Raw genomic sequence first — 27153 nt, forward strand, 5'->3', positions numbered from 1 at the left:
CCCAGCAGTCAGACATCCACCAATCAGCAGGTTAACTTCTATAAATACAGCCGATCGGTGAGGTCCCAGCAGTCAGATGTCCACCGATCAGCAAGTTATCTCCTATAAATACAGCCGATCGGTGAGGTCCCAGCAGTCAGATGTCCACCGATCAGCAAGTTATCACCTATACCCCTATATACAGTAATACTATGACAAATTATGTTCTTAAACCCTTAAGAGATTCAAGGAAATTCTGATGAATCCTTCAGACCTAAAATAGGGTCTGTCAGGATTCTGAGCTTCAACTGTTTTTGATAGCAAGAATATCACTGCATAACACACCAAAAAACACAAGAAATCCCAACAAAAAAAGCCCCGGTCACCTAATACGATGCTACAAACGAACACAAGAAAATACAAATCTGAACGCTACAGAGAAAGGTGTTGAAGAAACGTTACCTTTCCTGTGCCGCCATATTACGTGAAAGCTGTGCGCTGTACGTCATGCGAGCGTATACTGCTTAACATTTCCCACTGATTACAGATGAGGAGAAGGAGAAATTCTGCGTCTCGTCTTGACCTCCCAGCACCTCGGCTCTTTGTTTTCCACCCTATGCTCTCTTTTTTTTTTTCTCTCCTATTTGCTAGTGTATTTTCCCAGCCTGTGTAACTTGCACAACAGTTCCCCTGCCCTCCCCCTCCATGCTTGGTGTGGCTCCACGTGGCTAGTCATGTGACCATGTTTACAGGGCGCTGCTGCTGTCTGTCAGGGCCGGGGTTACAATGTCACTGCCTCAGCAGTGTCACCCTGACTCCGGCTGACGAGCCAATCATGGAGCTGACTTGGCTGCAGACAGTGCTGACGTCTGTGAAATCTTAGGCTCAGGAGCAGACCTTGCAAGATGGGGCCCGCCCTGAGTCACGAAAACAAAGGGGTCCTGTCCCAGAAGAAAGAACAACAAGACGGCAGATGGTGCCATGTTCCTTTCTCCATAATCCCCTTGAAATGGCTGTTCAGCTGCCCCGGGTTATAACGCTTTGCAGGATTACTCTTTCCCAATACACATAATATTTTTTTTAGTTTATTCACTGTTCCTAAAGCATAACTAATGGAAACGAGAAGATTCCTGTAATCATGTGACCACATCCTCCAATGGTTATGGCGCATTTTGTGATAGGACGTCACGTGGCGGTTTACCTACGGCCATGGCAGCCAACTTGCCTAATAAGGGGGTTAATTTTTCAATTTCGTGCCCATAGTGGGAAAAAAACCCTCGTAGAAATGCCTTTTAAGACAAATTTCAAGCGAAACTCATAACCGAAGGGCTGCATTGAGTTTAGGGGCTTGTTCAGACGAGCACGTTATACAGTCTGCTGTCCATATATGCCACAAACCACACGCGGACCCATTATAGTCAATGTGCCAGTGCACATGAACCATTTTCCATATGTGGCATTGGGTTGTATGGAAAATAATAGCAGCATACACTACTTTGGTCCAATTTACAGACCAGACCAGTGCACATAAATCACAGGCATCTCCTGAATTCGAACGCTACGTAGATCAGAGCATGGGGACAGTCACAGCCGCAATTTGCAGACATGACTCTCCCGACTAAACATGAGGCGTCTTAGGTGGTATTCACACATCTGTCTGACATGTCTGTTATTGTCCTCGGACAGCACACTGAGCCATACCGATTAATTGATCCATGCACACAGGGGTGCAGGGATCGCGATGGCGACCAGGGGTGCAGGGGGCCTGTCGACCCTAGCTTCAGCTGGATGTGCCTCCGAGGGCGCACATGTAGCTAAAATGCATCGCGGTGCAGAGACCCGTTGGGTCCCTGTGCTGCGATACACGCTGCAGGCGAGAAGCTGGCAGCTTTCAGTGGCGTCCCCGTGACTGAGGCGGCGCATGACAATGACGTCATGAGTTGCCATAGCACAGACGCCGATGAAAGCTACCGGCGACTGAAGACCGGCTTTAGAGGTGGGAGCTGGGGAGGGCGAGTGCAGTATATACAACGAATAATATATATATATATATATATATATATGTGTGTATATGCATTATATATATTTTATATATATATATATATATATATATATATATATATATACACAGGAGGGGCCCAGGAGAGGAGCATATATACCAAGAGTGGGACGGTAGATACCAGGAGTGTCCCTGGAGAGGAGCTTAAATACCAGGAGGGGACAGTATATGCCACGAGGAAGGCGGTATATACTAGGAGGGGAACGTACATACCAGGAGAGTAACATATATACCAGGAGGGGGACAACATATACCACCAGGAGTGGGACAGTACACAACAGTAGGAGCCCAGGAGAGGAACATATATACTAGGAGAGGGACAGTATATACCAGAGGGGCCCAAGAGGGGGACAGTATATACCAGGATGGGGGACATATAAACCAAGATGGGGCATATATATATACCAGGATGGGGGATATATTTACCAGGAAGGAGCCCAGGAGGGGTTACATTAGAACAGGATGTGGGACTTTACTACCTAATGGGGGGAGAGCAACTCGTACATCTTTATAAGATTTAGAAGGCTAAATGAATACATACATATATACATACATCTGACCAACATGTGGGGAGGGAAAGTCCAAATTTTGCAAAGGGGCCTATAGAACTCTAGTTACGCCACTCTATACACACATCAGTTTTAAAAACTGGTCAATGTGACTCAGAGCAGGTCCTATTCTCATCCGTTTTGCGGATCAGTCCCGGCCACTAAAGTCTATGGGGATCCGTGAGACATACATTTAGGTCCAGAAATATTTGGACAGTGACACAAGTTTTGTTATTTTAGCTGTTTACAAAAACATGTTCAGAAATACAATTATATATATAATATGGGCTGAAAGTGCACACTCCCAGCTGCAATATGAGAGTTTTCACATCCAAATCGGAGAAAGGGTTTAGGAATCATAGCTCTGTAATGCATAGCCTCCTCTTTTTAAAGGGACCAAAAGTAATTGGACAAGGGACTCTAAGGGCTGCAATTAACTCTGAAGGCGTCTCCCTCGTTAACCTGTAATCAATGAAGTAGTTAAAAGGTCTGGGGTTGATTACAGGTGTGTGGTTTTGCATTTGGAAGCTGTTGCTGTGACCAGACAACATGCGGTCTAAGGAACTCTCAATTGAGGTGAAGCAGAACATCCTGAGGCTGAAAAAAAAGAAAAAATCCATCAGAGAGATAGCAGACATGCTTGGAGTAGCAAAATCAACAGTCGGGTACATTCTGAGAAAAAAGGAATTGACTGGTGAGCTTGGGAACTCAAAAAGGCCTGGGCGTCCACGGATGACAACAGTGGTGGATGATCGCCGCATACTTTCTTTGGTGAAGAAGAACCTGTTCACAACATCAACTGAAGTCCAGAACACTCTCAGTGAAGTAGGTGTATCTGTCTCTAAGTCAACAGTAAAGAGAAGACTCCATGAAAGTAAATACAAAGGGTTCACATCTAGATGCAAACCATTCATCAATTCCAAAAATAGACAGGCCAGAGTTAAATTTGCTGAAAAACACCTCATGAAGCCAGCTCAGTTCTGGAAAAGTATTCTATGGACAGATGAGACAAAGATCAACCTGTACCAGAATGATGGGAAGAAAAAAGTTTGGAGAAGAAAGGGAACGGCACATGATCCAAGGCACACCACATCCTCTGTAAAACATGGTGGAGGCAACGTGATGGCATGGGCATGCATGGCTTTCAATGGCACTGGGTCACTTGTGTTTATTGATGACATAACAGCAGACAAGAGTAGCCGGATGAATTCTGAAGTGTACCGGGATATACTTTCAGCCCAGATTCACCCAAATGCCGCAAAGTTGATCGGACGGCGCTTCTTAGTACAGATGGACAATGACCCCAAGCATACAGCCAAAGCTACCCAGGAGTTCATGAGTGCAAAAAAGTGGAACATTCTGCAATGGCCAAGTTAATCACCAGATCTTAACCCAATTGAGCATGCATTTCACTTGCTCAAATCCAGACTTAAGACGGAAAGACCCACAAACAAGCAAGACCTGAAGGCTGCGGCTGTAAAGGCCTGGCAAAGCATTAAGAAGGAGGAAACCCAGCGTTTGGTGATGTCCATGGGTTCCAGACTTAAGGCAGTGATTGCCTCCAAAGGATTCGCAACAAAATATTGAAAATAAAAATATTTTGTTTGGGTTTGGTTTATTTGTCCAATTACTTTTGACCTCCTAAAATGTGGAGTGTTTGTAAAGAAATGTGTACAATTCCTACAATTTCTATCAGATATTTTTGTTCAAACCTTCAAATTAAACGTTACAATCTGCACTTGAATTCTGTTGTAGAGGTTTCATTTCAAATCCAATGTGGTGGCATGCAGAGCCCAACTCGCGAAAATTGTGTCACTGGCCAAAGATTTCTGGACCTAACTGTAGATGAAACTAGGAAGACATATTTTACACCTGAGCCTTGATACCGAGTTTCATCTGTTTTCACTGATACTTCGTTGTGACTCAATAAATGAAAAAGTTCAGTCTACCTGCTTCAGTGGAAAAAAATGGAGAAAAATAAAATGGCTGCAACTATGATGTGATTAGAATGCAACTTGGGTGACACATTAAAAAAAAAAAGTCAGTTTTTCTCGTATATGAACATTCCCATGTGTGAACGCAGGCTAACAGAGCGGACACAGGGAACTGCTAATAGAACAGATGAGCAAATACTCCCATCAGATTATCGGAGCCACGTGCCATCTGTTTTCCAAATAAGCATAAATTGACATATTGCGCTTTTATAATCCGCACTGCAGGTTAATATCAGGGCAGATTTACTTTATGCAGCTTGTTGATGCGCTCTGATAAATCTGTTCCATGCACATGGCCTTACAACTATTGCACAAATTTGAACTGTGCTAGTAATGAACCATATGTCTCAGGCCGCCATCACACGTCAGTGTATAAACACGTTCATGTGGTACGGTCTATTTTGACCATCTTTTTTTTTTTTTTTAAATCATCCATTTGTGTGTATGTTTTTGAAAACGTGTGTCATCCGTGTGCCATCTGTGCTTTTCTGGTATGGATCTAGAAAATGGAATTACAAAGCTTCTCCTATACTTTTACTGTTAAATACGTACAGCACACGGATGGCACACGGATGGCACACAGAGGGAACACAGACGGCACATGGGCGGCACACGGACGGCACACAAACTGCATACGAATGGCACACAGATGTTACACGAACGGCACACCGATGGCACACGGACGGCGCACAAACGGCACACAGACATCACACAAATGGCACACGGATGTTACACTAACGGCACACCGATGGCACACGGACGGCGCACAGACAGATGGCACACGGAGGCACAAGGACATCGCACAAACGGTACCATGACGTCACACAAACGGTACACAGACATCACATGAACAGCACACAGATGGCATACAGATGCCACACGAATGGCACACGGATGTCACATGAAGGGCACACAGAGCTCACACAAGCAATACAAGGACGGCACACAGATGGCCCACGGACGTCACATGTATGACATTTGTATGCTGTACATGTTTATCCCTTAGGCGTATATTGGCCCATGTCATGCATGTTACCGGAAAAATGTCCATGTCTCAATTGGGTTCACATAGACACACAGTCCGTGTAAAAACACGGACATGTGAGCATCACAATAGGTTACAACAGGTACGTGTGGCATCCTTGAAAGAAGTGTTACAGGTACGGATGCCACACGTATCGGAAACACTGACGTGTGACGGGGCCTTACTAAGGTTGCTTTCGCATTGTTTGCAGTATGAGCCAGGGAAACTAAAGGTGTTGATGTCAATATTTTACCGATGGAGGCCACATACAGCACACTTGTGGCCACTGTCAGGGTGGACTACGCCAATTCCATTTTTTCTTGTATGGAACCAATCATCATATTCATGCCGAGCCATTCACTAAAAATACAAACAGCCTTTTTGCACCACAATGCTTTTGGCTGATAGATGGTAAATTCACCATCCGTACCTCCAACGGGCACTGCAGGACAGTGTGAGTGTATTCGTTCCTGTGCTATTGTAGATTTTTATGGGGAGATCACAGACCCATATGTCCCTTTTCACATGTCCTTTTTTTGGGGGGGAACCAACTGAAAAACGGGGACACGTCCTACTTTGATTTGTGTTGCGAATCACCTTTGCCAACGCAATTCAATGGCCCCTGGAGAAAAAATGAAAAGCACAGGAATGTCATCTGTGTGTTCTCCATATTGTACTGTTTAATTGGTAGGAGAAGCTAGAAGATTTAGTTTTCATATGAGAAAAATAGATGCAATAAGGATTACGAAAACCGATTAAAAATGGATCCCGTTCACGGAAACAAACAAGGACTGTTTTTCATGTATGAGAGATAAACATCACCATGTGCTGCACCAGATTTTCATCCGTTTTTGGTACTTTTGTCTATTTCTCCCATCAGTTTGCCATGAAATAATGATTAAAAGTATGATAAAAATTCCAAGCTTCACCTATAAAATAAACAGTAAAAAATGGACAGTACTGGGATGGCACACAGATGGCACCCACATGCTGTCTATTCATCGACCCATTGAGTTTAATGGGTGATTTTGATCTGCAATTCAGATCAGATGTGTAGGCATTTGTCTGTCTGTGGAAAAACGAGGGTAAAATCTGCACAAGAAATACAGAAGTCTGAATGAGGCCTAATAGCAGTGTTAGGCTGCTTTCACACCTCCGTTTTTTCCTGTGCGGCACAATCCGGCGCTTTGTAGAAAAACCGCAACCGTTTTTTTTTTGCCGCCGGTTGCGTTTTTTTTGCATAGACTTTCATTAGTGCCGGATTGTGCCGCATGGGCTTGCGTTCGGTCCGGTTTTTGCCGCATGCGGCAGATTTAGTCGATGCGGCGGCCGGATGGAACGCTGCCTGGCACGTTTTTTTGTCCGGCAAAAAAACCCGCATTGCGCCGTATCCGGCTGATGCGGCGCGATTTGCAATGTATGCCTATGGACGCAGCATGCAGTTTTTTCCACTGCGCATGCTCAGTAGCGTGCCGCACGCGGCAAAAACCGGACGGGCCGCATGTCAAAAACATATGCAAAGGATGCGGTATTGTCACCGCATCCGTTGCATAGGTTTTAGAGCCGGATTGGCCGGCTCTGCTAAAACTGGATGTGTGAAAGCAGCCATACAGGTACATTTTTTTCTCCTGCAATACAGCCACAAGTTCTGGCCAGAGCGGGAGCTAATGACATATATGACGCTGCTACTTTGTGTCTTTAGAGAAGTTGTTGTGTCCATATTATGTTGTGTGAGAATGGTCTAATACAAGTGTCTAATGCTTACAGATATAATAATAATAATATTTATATAGCGCTATTAATTCTATAGCGCTTTACATAAATTGGCAACACTGTCCCCATTGGGGCTCACAATCTAGACTCCCTATCAGTATGGTCTTTGGAGTGTGGGAGGAAACCGGAGAACCCAGAGGAAACCCACGCAAACACGGGGAGAACATACAAACTCCTTGCAGATTTTGTCCTTGGTGGGATTTGAACCCAGGACCCCAGCACTGCAAGACTGCAGTGCTAACCACTGAGCCACCATACAGTGCTAACCACTGAACCACTGTGCCACCCATGAACAATCACCAGCGACAAATATTATAATAAAGGGAACGTGATAGGAAAATTGGGCACTATGAATCGGACACTGGCTGCTTTATATAGTTTGCTCTAAAATGCAGCGGCATTTCAGAGTCAACATACTTAGAAAAGGCGTCCGGAATAGTATCCTGGATGAATAGACCGAGGCAGGTCCTGAACAGTTTCTCCCTGCCCTGCTGCCCATGACTATCACAATACACACACAGAGATAAGTGAGAAGCCGCAGAGCCACCGGAAACACATTCAGCCATCCGAAACGGCTTTTCAATGAATGTTTTCTCTGAAACGGTGTACCATGTCAGCGTAGAGCATACACGACTGAGATAACGCAGCCAGTGTCTGATTCATGCTGCCCGTGGTTCCTGCAGCATGACTCTCATGATTTAAAGTTGTCGTCCGGTCGTATGATATATATGATGTATCCTTGGAATAGGTCATCAATAGAGATGAGCGGCCCTGAGACTTTACAAAAAAAAAACCAAAAAAACGGAGTTTGGGCACTTTATGCATACAAACCACTCCCGCGAGCATTGCTGTGCTCGGGTACACTCGGTTCTCATATCAGTGCAAGCCGCTTGCAGTGTTTGAACGATTCGCACTGGGAGGTAACAAAAGCATGATTGGATGTAGTGGGCACCAAACAAAAAAAAAAATGGAACAACCTTGTCCATCCTCCTCCGGATGTGATCTGTTTATGGCTGGCTGCATGTAGGCGGAGACCTGAACGGCCCAATTAGTGACTTCAATTGGGGTTCAGGTCAACTCCGGGTCCCAAATCGAACTTTATCTTAATTGCGGCTGAACCGGCCAAACCGAACTTCCAAGGGTCCGCTCATCTCTAGTCATATAAGATGGGGGGGGGTCCGACACTTGGTACCCCACCAGCCAGCTGTAAACACTGAATGGCACTGTACAGCAGAGGCCGCTGCCGAGTACTTGGAGATAAGATCCTTTGAGCATTTGACAGTGTTTTTGGTAAATGATGAGAGCAAAAAGCAGTTTCTAAAGAAAGGAATGAAAGTTGCACTTTCCATGACATGTACGCTCTCCAGCCCGGCCAGATAGCAAACATTGCCAGAGGCCTGACCCTAATGGTCTGTTAGGTCAGCAGCAGCCGGCATTGTTTCCAAACAGGTCGCCCTGCCACATAAGCAATATCAAAGCTGCCAGTCCTGCTCGGCTACATCTCTCATGTTATGTGGACCAAAGATTGTAATTCTATAAATAAGTACCAAAATACAATTTCAAATGTTAAAATAATTTTACGAGTTAAAAAAAAACCAAACAACTCTGCTCGCAGATTACTGAATCCTGGCAAGGTGCAATTTGCACACTGTAAAGATTCCCCTGTATTTTCAGCCGGAGTGGACGGTCACATGACCATAAGTATGTGATCAGAATATTGGTGGTCATGTGCCGACTATATTCTAAAGGCTGCTTTACACGCAACAACATCGCTAGCGATGTCGCTCGTGAAAGCACCCGCCCCCGTCGTTTGTGCGTCACGGGCAAATCGTTGCCCGTGGCACACAATATTGCTAGGTCGCGTAACACGTACTTACCTTGCTAGTGATGTCGCTGTGGCCGGCGAACAAACTCTTTTTTAAGGGGGAGGTTAGTGCGCCGTCACAGCGACGTCACACAGCGGCCGACCAATAGAAGCAGAGGGGCGGAGACCAGCCGCATTAACGACACACCCACCTCGTTGCCGGAAGACGCAGGTAAGCTGTGTTCATCGTTCCTGGGGTGTCACACGTAGCGATGTGTGCTGCATCAGGAACGACGAACAACCTGCGTCCAGCACCAGCAACGATTTTTTGAAAATGAATGACGTGTCAACCTATCAACGATTAGGTGAGTATTTTTGACCGTTAGCGGTCGCTCGTAGGTGTCCCACGCAACGACGTCGCTAACGAGGCCAGATGTGCGTCACGAATTCCGAGACCCCAGCGATATCTTGTTAGCGATGTCGCTGCGTGTAAAGCGGCCTTTATTCTCAATAGAATACTGAAACAAACAATGTGAATCTGGTTGCCACATGACCGCAAGAATACAAAGTACATACTTTTCCTCATTTACACTGGAAATTAAGGGGAATCCTGACATTGTGCACATTGCCAGGATTTGGCAATCTGCATAGAATGACTGTAAAAATTCCCCAGGAGCCCCGATAGACATCAAATATATGTTGTTTGATCACTTGTTCGATCGGGTTGACAACTATCTTCCCCAATCTCTCCATGAGCTTTACAAGAAACAAAAGGGCACAAATAGGCTCGGGCAGACTTTTACACCAACAGCATGACTCCAATGGGAACAGATAACACATACCTGCATCCTTCTGTGGTCAGGAGGACAGGCAGCTCATACATAATAAAAATGTGTCCAATCACACAGATGGGTGCTGCCAGCAAAACGTTAAACTTCAATGCTTCATCTAATTTATACATATGAACCATCCATGATCTGGGTTCTGGCACTCCGATACATCCCTCACGATTTGGTTATATTGCATTATGTGAGTGCACCGTAAGGCAGATACTATACAAGGGAATCTGACTGTCCATAAAGATATTAATTATCACAAGGTATGTGCGGATACTTTACACGTGACATACTTATCCTCCAGAGTCAGCAGCTGCCTGGAGATGTGTGTAATGTCTGAAGCAACATCGCAAATGACTTATCACATAAACATGAGCATCCACAGGATACATTACTGCATAAGTGGATCAGCTCTGAGGCTGGGGCGGTGAATGAGGATGGCCATAATAGTTCATAAAACAATAAGCGGTTCAGTGGCTTTAATCAATGCATGGTAATATAGAGTGTACGCGTGGTCATTGACGGACTGGGACCCAAGGGACGGCCAGTATCACAAAAGACACAGTTGCACTCTGTATTGCTAAGATATGTGGCACAATAAATATAGGAATATAGACCTGCATTACTGCTATGGAAAAACGTGTAAAAATTGAGATACTTACACAAAAATGGCCCATTTTCTGTGAGCCCAACAGCCAAGCGACCTCTTATTGTTGGGTCCCTATCAGCCTTAGGTGATTTTAATTCTTCATTTGCAGGTCTGTCTGCCCATAAATTGGAGGTTATTTAACCCAAAGAGTGGCATTAGAGTAGGCAGGGACCCAAAAATAAGAGGTCGCCTTGGTGTTGGCTGTTGGGCTCAAATAAAAGTGGTTATTTTTGTGTGCTATTTAAATTTTTACGTTTTCCATAGCAGTAATGCAATTGATATGTGTTAGAATGTCACTGCCTCAACACGTCAGACTATCTACTACACTCGCAAGCTTCAAACGGAACCTAAAGACTCATCTGTTCAGAAATGCCTATAACCTTCAATGACCTCACTGCTTCACCACCGTGCGGAGCTGCCGCCCCACCACCGTGCGGAGCTGCCGCCCCACCACCGTGCGGAGCTGCCGCCCCACCACCGTGCGGAGCTGCCGCCCCACCACCGTGCGGAGCTGCCGCCCCACCACCGTGCGGAGCTGCCGCCCCACCACCGTGCGGAGCTGCCGCCCCACCACCGTGCGGAGCTGCCGCCCCACCACCGTGCGGAGCTGCCGCCCCACCTACACCCCACCTACTGTCTCCTCCCCAAAATCCTTTAGGATGTAAGCCCGCAAGGGCAGGGCCCTCTTCCCCCTGTGCTAGTCTGTCTATTGTAACGTGTACATGTATTCTGTATGTAACCCCCTCATGTACAGCACCATGGAATCAATGGTGCTCTATAAATAAACAATAATAATAATAATAATAATAATAATGTATTTATTGTTCCACATATCTTAGCACTTGTAAGATGGCACTTGGTAATATTGGAAATGGCCAGTATGTGTCGCAGACAACTTCTGCCATGATCCTAGAGGGTTCGCTGGGACTTGTAGTTCCACACGTCTTTTTGGTAACATGTTTCAGGACTAGATTCATGGGATGGTCAGAAGTGATAGGCGGGACTGACCATCCACATACCTCCGACCCAATGGTGTGTCTGGGAGGATATCATGTGTGTGGTTGTGATCACATGGCGATCTACCAAGGTCCTGGAAGGGCACGGCCCTGCTGGAGCACATGATGAGACCATGTGGGGAGTGTGCTGCGACTCCTGAACAGGTATCCACAGGAGAAGGGAGTTGTGAGCTGACTGGGTGTCAGCAAGTGAAGACCGCCATATTTGTCTTCACTCGGATACAGCTGAGAGGTCAGTGAGTAAAGGCTGGGATGCCTGCACTGGGACGTTGTGTGTATGAAGCCTTGCGGATATACTCACTATATGAACAGACTGGGGATAGTGGCATGTTCCTGTAATTGTGTTGAAGGGAACTGTAACAGCGGTTTATGACAGACATGCGTGAATAAACCACATGGACTGTCTAAGTGACAAAGTGCTCCTGTGTGCCTCAATCCTGCTGCCAGATGTGTGTCCCCAATACATTCGGGGCGCAGGTCATTACATACTACACAGTGCAACTGTCTCTTTACTGTTACTATGTCTCATGCTCAGTTTGTGCCATCAGTCTTTTTCTAAGATGAGAGGGCCCACCAGTAACATTAATTCTGGGGTGTCCACAGCTATAAGCATATATTACAGAAAATATTAATTATAAAATAATAAAAAAAATATATATTAATAAACTGGATAGTTTGATAAAGAAATGATGAGGTGCTGCCTTTGTACACAATGAATGAAGTGTATTTTGGTAATTACTGCTCCTATAGGCGGGTGGGGGACCCACGTCTGCCCAGGGGCCATACTGGGAATTCACCAGTTCCCATGTGGGCCAGTCTGAGCCTGCACTAGGTCTGCTGACAATCTATGAGCGGCAGGTTTATTACGTCCACTAATGAATTATCTAGACAATGAAGACTCGGCAGATTACTAAATACCTGTCATGGGGATATAAATATGACTGACAATCAGCACAGTGAAGCCAGATACATTCAGCTGAAAATAAAATAAAAAATGACAATTCTCACTTTTGGAGCTGCATTGGACACCAGATCCTTGAACACTGCTATGAACACACAACACACATTGACTAGACAGATATTTGCCACAACCCCCCCCCCAGACAAGTGTGCAAAGAGCATACAATACAAATGCAATAAGAGGGTAGGTCCATCTCAGTGAGGGATGACATATCGATACTGGAGCAATACTGTGGTCCCTTTCCGGGACCAGTGGAGGACATAGTCGTACCCATCCCTCCACCCCCCCTCACCACCCCCCCAGACAAGTGTGCAAAGAGCATACAATACAAATGTAATAAGAGGGTAGGTCCATCTCAGTGAGGGATGACATATCGATACTGGAGCAATACTGTGGTCCCTTTCCGGGACCAGTGGAGGACATAGTCGTACCCATCCCTCCACCCCCCCTCACCCCCCCCCCAGACAAGTGTGCAAAGAGCATACAATACAAATGTAATAAGAGGGTAGGTCCCTCTCAGTGAGGGATGACATATCGATACTGCAGCAATACTGTGGTCCCTTACGGGAACCAGTAGAGGACATAGTCGAAAACCCATCCCCCCCCCCCCCCTTCACCCCCCCCCCAACAGACAAGTATGCAAAGAGCATACAATGCAAATGTAACAAAAGGGTAGGTCCATCTCAGTGAGGGATGACATATCGATACTGGAGCAATACTGTGGTCCCTTTCCTGGACCAGTGGAGGACATAGTCGTACCCATCCCTCCACACCCCTTCACCCCCCCCCCCCAACAGACAAGTATGCAAAGAGCATACAATGCAAATGTAACAAAAGGGTAGGTCCATCTCAGTGAGGGATGACATATCGATACTGGAGCAATACTGTAGTCCCTTTCCTGGACCAGTGGAGGACATAGTCGTACCCATCCCCCCCCATCCCCCGGAATCATTAAATGATGGCATATGCTAGCGATCACTTACTGATTTATACTGTACTGATTAGTGCCCATTTCCAAAATTCAAAGATTACTGGAAAAGGGAATGTCAACAACACAAGCCACCGCTGCAGTCAATCACTGGCTTGTACTGTCTACATAGGGAAATCCACTCAGTTCAGTGATTGACTGCAGCAGTGATGTGAGCTACTGACATGACGTCACCTCTACAGCAAAAACACTGAAGAAGAGGCGCTGGAGCCAGGGATGGATTTAGTTATTTTACATGAGTTCTATCACTTGGGGACCACTTTTTAGAAAACTTCTGATTCCAGCTGCCGTTTGTGTAAAGAAAAAAAAATAAAATCAAACAGTGCTTTACTCACCCTCCCTGTGTTCAGTGCTGTCTCCTCTGCTGCTCCCGGAGTACATTATTGTCTGCCGTGCTGACATTATGTTGAGAGCACTGCAGCCAATCAGTCAGCTCCATTGCTCATGCAGTCTATTTGGGCAGAGTCGCTAAACTCACTGATTGGCTGCAGCGCTGTCAACATGAGGTCAGTGAAGAGAGAGGTGTTCATTATTGCCTTGTTGCCCATAGCAACTAATCACAGTGCTGCTTCCATTTTTGTGGAACAGTTTAAAAATTTAAAACTGGATTGGTTGCTATGGGCGACAGTTTTCATAAGTGAGACCCAATGTTTAAAAGAAACCAATCAGCAGGATTTTGCCATATAAAGCACAGGCAGTGCCATACTGGCGCTAGCATGGCAATTAAAATCATACCTTCACTTTCCAGATTGCATCTTTGATTGCAGAAAAAGGCCCAGAAATTAGTGCATTTTGTGATTTACGTGTGCAGTGTTACAGGCCTTTGTGGGTCGGGTCCTCTGTGTTAGTCCCTCCTCCGACGTCCTCCTGGCTTGTCCTTTTTTGTTATTTAAATTTTACGCTGTGCCGCCATTAACACTGTTGGCGGCGCGTGCGCATTGCTAGTGTAATGATATATTCATTAAAATGGCGCCGGAGTCAGTGCATGCGCGTACTGCGATCTCTGGCACCATTTTATTGAAGACACTGTGGAGAAGACTATGAGCGGTATCGGCGCATGCGCAGATTTAATTTTTTTTTTCATCGGCGCATGCACCGATGCCACTCATAGTCTTCTGCACATTATCTTCAATAAAATAGCGCCAGAGATCACAGTATGCGCATGCGCTGACTCCAGCACCATTTTAATGAAGACATCATTACACTAGCAATGCGCACGCGCCGCAAACAGCGTAATGGTGGTACAGAGTAAAATTTAAATAAAGAAAAGGGAAAAGCCAGGAGGACGCCGGAGAATGAACTTACACAGATAACCCAACCAACAAAGGTTTGCCTTGCTGCACACATTAATAACAGAATGCACCAATTTCTGAAAAAAAAAATAAAAAAATATGCACATGCCCCAATGCCGTAGTTGTCTCCACAGTGTCCTCAATAAAATGGCGACGGAGATTGAAGTATGACACCGGCACCATTTTAGTGAAGACATCATGACACTAGCAATGCGCATGCGCCGCCAACAACGTTAATGGCAGCGCAAAATTTAAAGAAAGAAAAGTGCCAAGCCAGGAGGACGCCGACGGAGGAGGAATTTACAAAGAGGACCCAACCGCTGCACACATCAATCACAGAATGCACCAATTTCTGTACCTTTTTCGGCAATCAAAGATCCAATCTGAAAAGTGAAGGTATGGTTTTACTCACCATCCTAGCGCCAGTATGGCACTGCCTGTACTTTATATGGGAAAATCCTGCTGGTTGGTTCCCTTTAAACCCTGGAAATTGTGATAAGAGTATTTTACAACATCTTCAAGTAGAGGATAGTCAACCTTACAAAAACTAATGTTTTTTTAGATAGGGCTAATCAATGACACCAGGGTTCCCACATGTTGTGTTCTTCGTGATATATTATAAAGTACTGTGTTTCCCCGAAACTAGCACTAGAGCTTCATTTTGGGGAAGAGCTTTTACAGTGCCTTAACCCTCATCCTCACCAGGACAAGTATTCACTGTCACCTCATGGTGGACGCACTGGACGTCCCAAGATGCCAGATGCTATAAAAGGACCCATAATACAAAGTACGGTATATGAGCACTTAATGCTCTTGTTTTAATAAACTTCACAAAAAAAATTATTGTAGACTCCCTTTAATTATTATGTATTAACTGTACCTTGTCAAATGAGTGTCCTATATCGTATTCACCTTGTCTATGAAAATTATGTATTTAATTAAGGATAACCAAGAAGTAATATACGGCAAGAACATTATTAATAAAAATGTGGGCACTGAGCCAGCATTCTGATCCGGAGACCTGGTCTGGAAAATTAAACGGGATTATTGACTATAGAGATGAGCCAATAAGGACTGAAGCAATTGGGCTACAAAAAAATTACCCTAAAATAGTCACAGCTTAAAGGGAACCTGTCATCAGTTTTGGGGACTATAAGCTGCAGCCACCACCAGTAGGCTCTTATATACAGCTTTTTAGAACACTGTATATAAGAGCCCAGGCCGCTCTGTATAACATAAAAAACACTTTTTATAATACTCACCTAGGGGGAGGTCCGGTCCAATGGGTGTCGCTGGTCTCCGGTCCTGCACCTCCTCTCTCTGGTCCAGCGCCTCCTCTCTAGTCCGGTTCCTCCTCTCTCCGGTCCTGCACCTCCTCTCTCTGGTCCAGCGCCTCCTCTCTAGTCCGGTTCCTCCTCTCTCTGGTCCTGCACCTCCTCTCTGGTCCAGCGCCTCTTCTCTCTAGTCCGGTCCTCCTCTCTCCGGTCCGATGGGTGTCGCTGGTCTCCGGTCCTGCACCTCCTCTCTCTGGTCCACCTCCTCTCTCTGGTCCAGTGCCTCCTCTCTAGTCCGGTTCCTCCTCTCTCCGGTCCTGCACCTCCTCTCTCTGGTCCAGCGCCTCTTCTCTCTAGTCCGGTCCTCCTCTCTCCCGTCCGATGGGTGTCGCTGGTCTCCGGTCCTGCACCTCCTTTCTCTGGTCCAGCACCTCCTCTCTCTAGTCCGGTCCTCCTCTCTCCAGTCCGATGGGTGTCGCTGGTCTTCGGCCCTGCACCTCCTCTCTCTGGTCCAGCGCCTCTTCTCTCTAGTCCGGTCCGCCTCTCTCCGGTCCGATGGGTGTTGCTGCTCTCCGGTATGGCGCCTCCTCTCTAGTCCGGTTCCTCCTCTCTCCGGTCCTGCACCTGCTCTCTCTGGTCCAGCGCCTTTTCTCTCTAGTCCGGTTCCTCCTCTCTCCGGTACGATGGGTGTTGCTGCTCTCCGGTATGGCGCCTCCTCTCTACTGTGAGCTCCGTCCTCCTTCTACCTAGCCCAGTGTGAATGATGCATCAACGTCATCCACATAGGCCGACATTGCTGTTCTGCACAGGCACACCTTAATCTGCCACATGCTGAGGGCAGATCAAAGTATTGTAAAGCGCAGGAGCAAGGAAAGGTTACAGATCGCCCACACATGCGCACTACAATACTTTGATCTGCTATGAGCAGAGCAGATCATAGTGCGCCTGCGCAGAACCTCAATGCCGACAAGTGTGCATCACGTAGGATGCGTCATGCACACGGGCCTCAGAAGAGGGAAGCCCGCCACAGAGCGGAGGCGCCGGACTGCAGAGCAGCGACACCCATCGGACCAAACCGCCCCCTAGGTGAGTATTATAAAAGTGTTTTTACATTCCACAGAGCGGCCTGGGCTCTTATATGCAGTATTCTGGAATGCTGTATATAAGGGCTCAGTGGTGGTGGCAGCAGCTTATAGTCGCCAAATATGGTGACATGTTCCCTTTAAGGTAGCATGAAAAATGGGGTCCTACCTTAGGAAGGTGGTACCAGTACCACGCAGGAGAGTCACACTCAAGGCCAAATCAGACCAGGAGGAGCAAAAATAAAAATTAAAATCAAAAGCTCCATGGCCGATCATCAGCATGCACATTGTTTTATGATACAGAATGCCATCTGCACCATAGGCAGAATACAGACTGCCAAAAAAGCAGCCCATATTCTGCAGATGGGAAACATTATGTAGTTTGATTTTCGCTATTGCATGGAAAAAAAAATGTTTCTCCCCCAGACAAACGTGAAATGTTTATCCTGCGTGCAGGCAGCGTACAGCCCTAGAGAAAAGTATCTAGATAAAATGATAACATGAGACATTTCCTGCACTCGCCCCGCATCGCCTCCATCCACGCCTGACGTTTATGACTGAGAAGCTGCTTCCTGTCTATAATAACAATGTAATTCTTTTTTTTTCCTTGGAGACTATTTACAATATCTACAGGGAAAAGACTTGTTTGGTTTCATATTAGTTTCCATGCTATTAATGGTGAATGCAATATTCTCAAAATGATGGACGGTGGCTCAGTGGTTAGCACTGCATGGTGGCTCAGTGGTTAGCACTGCATTGTGGCTCAGTGGTTAGCACTGCAGTCTTGCAGCGCTGGGGTCCTGGGTTCAAATCCCATTAAGGACATCATCTTCAAGGAGTTTGTATGTTCTCCCCATGTTTGCGTGGGTTTCCTCCAGGTTCTCCGGTTTCCTCCCACACTCCAAAGACATACAGATAGGGACCTTAGATTGTGAGCCCCAATGGGGACAGTGTTGCCATTGTATGTAAATCGCTGTGGAAATAATAGCGCTATATAAATGAATAAATATTATTATTATTATATGCAATGATATTTGTTCTATCGTGCAGTGCCTGGGGCCACACTGACTAGATTCAATGTGCAACATTCCCTTCATGTACGGTAGGGCTCAGGAGCTGGGCCTGCTCCATACTGCACGGGTGCCGGCTGTGTTATACAGCTGGAATACAAGTTTAATGTGCGACTGGGGCTATCTTCAAGGGCAGCTTCGATGATGCTCATTTAAGAGATTGGAAATTTGAGATGTCCTTTATGTTACCCATTAGATTCCCCTATTTGGGTGGAGCCGATGGAATTGTCATGGTAGCCAATGGCCTACTGAATTCCCCTGTATCTGCCATGTTTTTGCACAACTAGGAATCCCTGCCTTCCAAGTAATAAAATTTCAATGTAATTTTAAAATACATTGCAACATTAAAATATCTCTGGCTCAATTTCTCTAGCAGGACCAATAAAAAGTATAAAAAAAAAAAAATATGTAAAAAAAAATAATACAAAAGTTCCTATAATTTGCCCATTACCAAAAGGTAAATAAAATCTAAAAAATGAAGGAAATAAAATGAATATTTGGTATTACTGTGTGAGTAAGGCCATTTTCACACTGTGTTACTCTCCCTGTTCAGTGGTCCTGTTGGGGCTTTCATTTGAACCCCCCCGCAAAATGGGTTTTGGACATATGCGCCAACGGGGCCATTGACTATAATGGTGCAGACGGAGTCACCATGTGCTCTGTCGTGCATAATTTTTGGGAGTATATACGCATACTGGAGGCGGACACCCAGACACAGTCTACTACATCTTGGTGTCCACCTTCAACAGGCGTAAACGCCCGAAAATAATGCACGACAGAGCACACGGTAACTCCGTCTGCATCGTTATAGTCAATGGCCCAATTGGCGCATACGTCCAAAACTTGTTTTGCGGGGCGTTCAGACAGAAGCCCCGATGGGACAACTGAAGGTGGATGGGAAAGTAGTGTGAAAGGGGCCTAACTGTGTGAACTGATAAAATTATCATAATATTCATCCCATATTAAGAACTCCAAAATTGAAGAAAAATCAAAAAAGCACAATTGTTGGTTTTTAGTCACTTTTAGTGATGAGCAAGCACGAAGATGCTTGATTGCTCGGTACTCGAAATGAGCAGGTCGGACGCTTGGACGGGCTTGAATGCACTACTGAGTATAATGGAAATCAGTGGGAAACTCAAGCATTTATCCAGAGGACTCTTGACCTCCATGATACTCGATACTAGAGTTGAGCCCATCCGAGCGTCCGATCTCCTTGTTTCGAGTACTGAGCACCCAAGCATGGGAGTGCCCGCTCATCACTAGTGACAAGTACTGAGCACCCGAGCATGGTAGTGCTCGCTCATCACTAGTTACGAATACTGAGCACCCGAGCATGGTAGTGCCCGCACATCACTAGTTATGAGTACTGATCACCCGAGCATGGTAGTGCTCTCTCATCACTTGTTACGAGTACCGGAGCATGGTAGTGCTCGCTCATCACTTGTTACGAGTACCGGAGCATGGTAGTGCTCACTCATCACTTGTTACGAGTACCGGAGCATGGTAGTGCTCGCTCATCACTTGTTACGAGTACCGGAGCATGGTAGTGCTCACTCATCACTTGTTACGAGTACCGGAGCATGATAGTGCTCACTCATCACTAGTTACGAATACTGAGCACCCAAGCATGGTAGTGCTCACTCATCACTTGTTACGAGTACCGGAGCATGGTAGTGCTCGCTCATCACTAGTTACGAATACTGAGCACCCAAGCATGGTAGTGCTCTCTCATCACTTGTTACGAGTACCGGAGCATGGTAGTGCTCGCTCATCACTAGTTACGAATACTGAGCACCCAAGCATGGTAGTGCTCTCTCATCACTAGTTACAAATACTGAGCACCCAAGCATGGTAGTGCTCTCTCATCACTAGTTACGAATACTGAGCACCCAAGCATGGTAGTGCTCTCTCATCACTAGTTACGAATACTGAGCACCCAAGCATGGTAGTGCTCTCTCATCACTAGTTACGAATACTGAGCACCCAAGCATGGCAGTGCTCTCTCATCACTTGTTACGAGTACCGGAGCATGGTAGTGCTCGCTCATCACTTGTTACAAGTACCGGAGTATGGTAGTGCTCGCTCATCACTAGTCACCTTGTCTCAAAAATAAAACAGGAACACAAAGAAATCTCAAGGACATTAAAATGCAAAAACTAGAGCTTGCATTGATAAAAAAAAACCAAGCCCTGATATAACGCTAACAAACAAAAACATACAATATTAGCTCTTGGATGGCAAAGAAGACAAGCCAAAATAGAAGAGGGGTCCATTAGAACTCTGTTACCCAAGGGTTTGCATAAACCTGGAGCCAGCTCTTACCAATGGCTCCAATTGCATGAAATCTCATACAATTGTGCTTGTTAGTTTTCTTTTTACTATGTGCAGAAAAACTGACAGACAGGTAGTTGTCTCTGTTATCAACTACCTATCTGTTGTGTTCGGCGTTGCGTTGGCACACAGCAGTCATTGACCACTCTGGTCGGTGATTCAAAAAGGCCAACTCTTCCTCTTCGGGGATGCTCTGTTGACGGGGCGTGACTGCTAGCGTAATTATGATTGACAGCTGGCTCCTCGCAGTTAGGGTTCTTTCACATTTCTGTGCAATTTAGTCCAATGTCGGCTCACAATGCATGGACTAGCCACGGCTCTTCTGACCTAAGTGAGAAAGCTTCATAGAAATATATGCAGCTGTCACACCATCCATGCATTGTGATCTGACATCGGACCAATTTGTGAATGTGAAAGAACCCAAACTGTGGAATGCCGGCTGTCAATCAGGATGATGTCAGCAGTCACATCTACGAATGAGTGAACCCAAACTGTAAAAAAAACCCTTTCCCTCCCCTGGAAATGCTCTGTCTACGGCTGTATGAGGACAGAGAACCGAACTGCCTAATCATTGACTTCCATGATACTTGTTACTCACGTCGAGCCCGTTAGTCCAGGTCCCTATTGACTTTTATGGGGTTTGGGAACAAATTCAGGTCAAGTCTGGGTCCCAAAACAAACTTATTTTTTAAGATCGACCAAATTCAGTGAAACCGAACATCCATGGATCCGCTCATCGCTAATCACGTCCCATCAACAGAGCAAAGTCGAAAAGAAGCTGGTAATCTATTGACGTGGTGTCAGTGAATCGCCGGCAGGAGCGGTCTGTGACCACGCTGTGCCGGCAGAGATCAGAGCTGGGAGCAACAGCCATGTAGTTAGCAAGGAAAAAAGAAATGTTCAATGTCGTGAAGCCCGGATCGGAAATTGCACATTATACCTAATCATGGCCGAACGCTCCTTTAGGTGGGACTGGCCGACCATCTGACATGTATTAAATGTTCAGCTGTTTGTTCCAGAGATGTCAGAGAAAAAAAAGGTTCATATGTTTTCATGGAAAAGAAGCGGCAGCCAGAGGTGTCAGTGGCTTAGCGCCCTCTCCACATTGGAAACACATGCACACTTGGCAGAACAGAGCGTACATATGCGTGGGGAAGTTGGGGAGGACTATCTGCTGGCCAACTGACTGCATGACTGACAACTATTGAAGGAGTACGGTCATCATCAGTCAGAGCTGTTATAGCAAAGAGCCGCTTCCAGTTTAGTCGGCACAATATGTAATACTAAAATATGCCTGCGAGATTTAGCTAGAATTCTACATTCTAAAGATACACTGTGCGCCAAAGTTTAGGTTTAACATTTTGAAGGAGGTTCAAAAAGCGATTATGCGCTATGTTGTTTTTGTTTTTTTTTACATATTTGTGACCAAAAAAAATTGAGAGCAAACAGATTAAGGCCCCCTTCACACGTCCGTGAAAATCGTGTTTCATGGACGTGTCAAAGGTGCGTTTTCCCCTCTGTGTGCCGTGTTTATGGCACTACGTGTGTTTTCCGTGTGTTATACGTAATAACACACAGAGAACGGAAATCCCCGCCTTACCTGATTCTTCTGGAGCTGTCTGTGGTGCTGACTGTGTCCGGCACAGGCCACGCCCCACTGACACTGCTTCCGGCCCCCAGTGAAGAAGATGCATTGTTCAAATTCACTGGGGGTCAGATGCAGGTGACAGCCGCGGTAGAGACTGCAGGGCTGGTGGGGGTGAGTATGTGTTTTTTTTTTTTACTTTTTAACATGACACGTGTGCTTCTCCGGCGTGTGTCACTTGGGCCCGCATCCACACTACATCTGTGTGGTACGTGTGCGGGCCGCATGACACTCATGTTGCCGGAGAAACATGGACATGCATCCGTGTGGAGAACACGGGCTCACGTCTGCTCCACGCGGAGGCACGGGCCAATGGCTGCACACGTGCATGCACATAAACCCATTGATTTTAATGGGTATACGTGTGCCTGTGTCTCCGGTACGTGCGGGCACGGACCTAGCACGTACCGGAGACACATGCGTGTGAAGGGGGCCTAAAGGGAACCTGTCACCAGATTTGGCCCCTATAAGCTGCGGCCACCACCGGGCTCTTATATACAGCATTCCAGAATACTGTATATAAGAGCCCAGACTGCTGTGTAGAATGTAAAAATCACTTTATAATTCTCACCTATGGGGCAGTTCGGTCTGATGGGCGTCTCTGCTCTCTGGTCCGGTGACTCCTCTCTACTGGGATCTCCGTCCTCCTTCTACCCAGCCCAGTGTGGATGACGCATTGAGATCCTGCGCAGTGCTCAGGACAGATCAAAGTATTTTGCGCATGTGCGAGTGGTCTCTAACCTTTCCTCGCACCTGCGCATTACAGTACTTGCTCTGCCCTCAGCAGGTCAGATCACAGTGCGCCTGCGCAGAACTGCAATGTTGGCCTGTGTGGAAGACGTAGATGCTGGGTAGAAGGAGGACAGAGATCCGAGCAGAGAGGAGATGCCGAACCGGAGAGCAGCAACACCCATCGGATCGGACCGTCCCCTAGGTGAGTATAATAAAGGTGATTTTTATGTTATACACAGCGGCCTGGGCTCTTATATACAGTATTCTGGAATGCTGTATATAAGGGCTCAGTGGTGGTGGCCACAGGTTATAGTCACCAAATCTGGTGACGGGTTCCCTTTGAAGAGGTGGTCCATGACAAAGCAAAGTGGTCACATCGATGTAAAGCTGAGAAAGAAAACTTTTTTCTAAATACCTTCTGTCGTTAATGCTGCCTGTGAGCGGCGCTATCACTCTCCGCTCATCCTCCATCCATCCTCCATCACGTGACCCCAGGCTGCAGAGACCTCTGACGTTTGGTGATATCACGTCAACTTCTGGAATTAGAAGTTGACCCAACATCACTGAGGCGGGACCCAGTTTCCATGAATGACTGGGCTATGGGTGGCGTTTCATGGAACATCACTGCCCAGCATCTCACGGGTTCTCTAATTCACAGCAGAGTGCCGCAAGCAGGAGCGACGCTGGGCTGTGACGTTCCATGAAACTCCATCCATAGCCCAGTCATTCATGGAAACTGGGTCCCACCCCGGTAATGTCGGGTCAACTTCCAATTCTGGAAGTTGATGTGAAATCACCAAACATCAAAGGTCACTGTAGCCCGGGTCACGTGATGGGGGATGACCGGAGAGCGATAGCGTGCTCACTGGCAGAATGGACAGCAGAAGGTATTTAGAAAAAGCCTTCTGTTACAGCTTTACATCAATGTGGCCACTATGCTTTGTAGTGGACCACCTACCAGCGTGTGAGCCGCATGTTCCTCTGCCACATTGTGACCACCATAGGCCTCAGTGATGGAACCTGAAGCTTGTGGGCCACAAAAACTCCAACATGGCTACAATCTATCAGGGGTCTGTGGTGGTATTGGTCTTCACATATGACCCAAAGAGACCCCCCTGGGCTCCAGGTCCCCTGCACCCACTATAGTTTCCCTTTGCTGGACCCCATAAAACACACAAACCCTTTGTATCGTGGTGTGTCCCATCTAGACGTGACATTGGGCTTTGTGCACAGGGGGCGTCCTCGGCACAGCCACGGTCACCGCTGAATAATTCACAATCATCACTGGGGGTCTGGAGGCGTCTTGTGATTTTCTTGCTCCTCTCGGTTCTCCGGTATGTGACACCCCGACTATGGCCGACCAGTATCCCGGTATTAGTAATCACGTAGGGACACCCCCCACGGATAATTCTCCTTTCTGCCGTCACCCCATAGATATAGCTTTCCAATAACACACCGGCCTTTGTCTTCCAGAAGCGGCGAGCGTCTCACTTGTTTGCTTGGTGTAATATTGGAGACTGGAGCCGGCGGTCGTTATATATTTATATAATTGTTACTATTATTACTATTAATAGGATAAATATTTATATTATTAATATTATTATAAATATGAACACTATGGCATTAATATTATTACAATATCATATTCGCTATATTATATGTCTGTTATCACTATTGTTGCTGTCATTATCACAATCCTTATTATCCCTCCCTATTGTTACATCCCCCTCTGTCATCTCTGCGGTTCTGCGCCGTTGCCCGGCCGCTGTGTGTGAACATGTCCCCGGTGTCCTCCCTCCGCACACAATGCCGCGGCTGCCATTCCCTTGGTTGCACACACAGAGCGGGCGGAGGAGCGGGCGCTGCGGCTCGGTGAGGTGAGGCGGTGTGTGCGGATGTCACGTAGTTCCCCCGCCCTCCCCCGGTGACTTCCCGCCCCCTCCTCTTCCCGGTTCCCCTCTCGCTTTACCTCCTCCCCGGGTCCCGCTGTTCTCCGTCCCTTTGTCAGCAGCCTCTGGCCGCAGTGCCGCCCCGGAGCACAGCCGTGACGTCAGCGCTCCTGCTGCGGATGCTGAGCTGCTGCCGCCGCCTCTGTCACTGACCGTGCAGCTCCGAGCACAGCACACCCTGGGGACGGCGGCACAGCACTCACTGGCTGTGACGTCACACGGCTCCAAGTCAGGCACTGCACCTGCTACGTCATCAGCAGCTAACATCAGCACTGCTTCCTGCCCTGCACCTTCTACATCACCACCACTGCAGCTTATATATCTCCATTACTGCTTCCTGCACTGCACCTTCTACATCTCCACCACTGCATCTTATATATCTCCATTACTGCTTCCTGCACTGCACCTTCTACATCACCACCACTGCATCTTATATATCTCCATTACTGCTTCATGCACTGCACCTTCTACATCTCCACCACTGCAGCTTATATATCTCCATTACTGCTTCCTGCACTGCACCTTCTACATCACCACCACTGCAGCTTATATATCTCCATTACTGCTTCCTGCCCTGCACCTTCTACATCACCACCACTGCAGCTTATATATCTCCATTACAGCTTCCTGCACTGCACCTTCCACATCTCCACCACTGCATCTTATATATCTCCATTACTGCTTCCTGCCCTGCACCTTCTACATCACCACCACTGCAGCTTATATATCTCCATTACTGCTTCCTGCCCTGCACCTTCTACATCACCACCACTGCATCTTATATATCTCCATTACTGCTTCCTGCCCTGCACCTTCTACATCACCACCACTGCAGCTTATATATCTCCATTACAGCTTCCTGCACTGCACCTTCCACATCTCCACCACTGCATCTTATATATCTCCATTACTGCTTCCTGCCCTGCACCTTCTACATCACCACCACTGCAGCTTATATATCTCCATTACTGCTTCCTGCCCTGCACCTTCTACATCACCACCACTGCAGCTTATATATCTCCATTACTGCTTCCTGCACTGCACCTTCTACATCACCACCACTGCAGCTTATATATCTCCATTACTGCTTCCTGCACTGCACCTTCTACATCACCACCACTGCAGCTTATATATCTCCATTACTGCTTCATGCACTGCACCTTCTACATCACCACCACTGCATCTTATATATCTCCATTACTGCTTCATGCACTGCACCTTCTACATCACCACCACTGCATCTTATATATCTCCATTACTGCTTCCTGCACTGCACCTTCTACATCACCACCACTGCAGCTTATATATCTCCATTACTGCTTCATGCACTGCACCTTCTACATCACCACCACTGCATCTTATATATCTCCATTACTGCTTCCTGCACTGCACCTTCTACATCACCACCACTGCATCTTATATATCTCCATTACTGCTTCATGCACTGCACCTTCTACATCACCACCACTGCAGCTTATATATCTCCATTACTGCTTCATGCACTGCACCTTCTACATCACCACCACTGCATCTTATATATCTCCATTACTGCTTCCTGCACTGCACCTTCTACATCACCACCACTGCAGCTTATATATCTCCATTACTGCTTCCTGCACTGCACCTTCTACATCACCACCACTGCATCTTATATATCTCCATTACTGCTTCATGCACTGCACCTTCTACATCACCACCACTGCAGCTTATATATCTCCATTACTGCTTCCTGCACTGCACCTTCTACATCACCACCACTGCATCTTATATATCTCCATTACTGCTTCATGCACTGCACCTTCTACATCACCACCACTGCATCTTATATATCTCCATTACTGCTTCCTGCACTGCACCTTCTACATCACCACCACTGCAGCTTATATATCTCCATTACTGCTTCCTGCACTGCACCTTCTACATCACCACCACTGCATCTTATATATCTCCATTACTGCTTCCTGCCCTGCACCTTCTACATCACCACCACTGCAGCTTATATATCTCCATTACTGCTTCATGCACTGCACCTTCTACATCACCACCACTGCAGCTTATATATCTCCATTACTGCTTCCTGCACTGCACCTTCTACATCACCACCACTGCAGCTTATATATCTCCATTACTGCTTCATGCACTGCACC

The 27153-nt window shown here is 46.6% G+C and overlaps 1 protein-coding gene across 2 annotated transcripts in view; it reads right to left on the reverse strand.

Moving 5' to 3' along the window:
* The window catches only part of MOSPD1 (motile sperm domain containing 1), a 108880-nt gene extending 83673 nt beyond the window's left edge, over window positions 1-25207 (reverse strand). Inside the window, exon 1 of one of the 2 annotated variants that reach the window (XM_075323741.1) lies at window positions 25027-25207. Coding sequence is in view for 1 of the 2 variants with exons in the window: in XM_075323740.1 (XP_075179855.1) it covers window positions 442-488 (47 nt within the window). In the remaining variant the exon portion in view is untranslated. Of the gene's footprint in view, window positions 1-441; window positions 677-25026 lie in introns of those variants that run through there. The other variant, XM_075323740.1, reaches the window with a different exon arrangement.
* Window positions 25208-27153: the final 1946 nt, after the last annotated feature.

The sequence above is a fragment of the Anomaloglossus baeobatrachus genome, chromosome 9 (assembly GCF_048569485.1).
Source record: "Anomaloglossus baeobatrachus isolate aAnoBae1 chromosome 9, aAnoBae1.hap1, whole genome shotgun sequence".
In the NCBI taxonomy this organism is placed as follows: Eukaryota; Metazoa; Chordata; class Amphibia; order Anura; family Aromobatidae; genus Anomaloglossus; species Anomaloglossus baeobatrachus.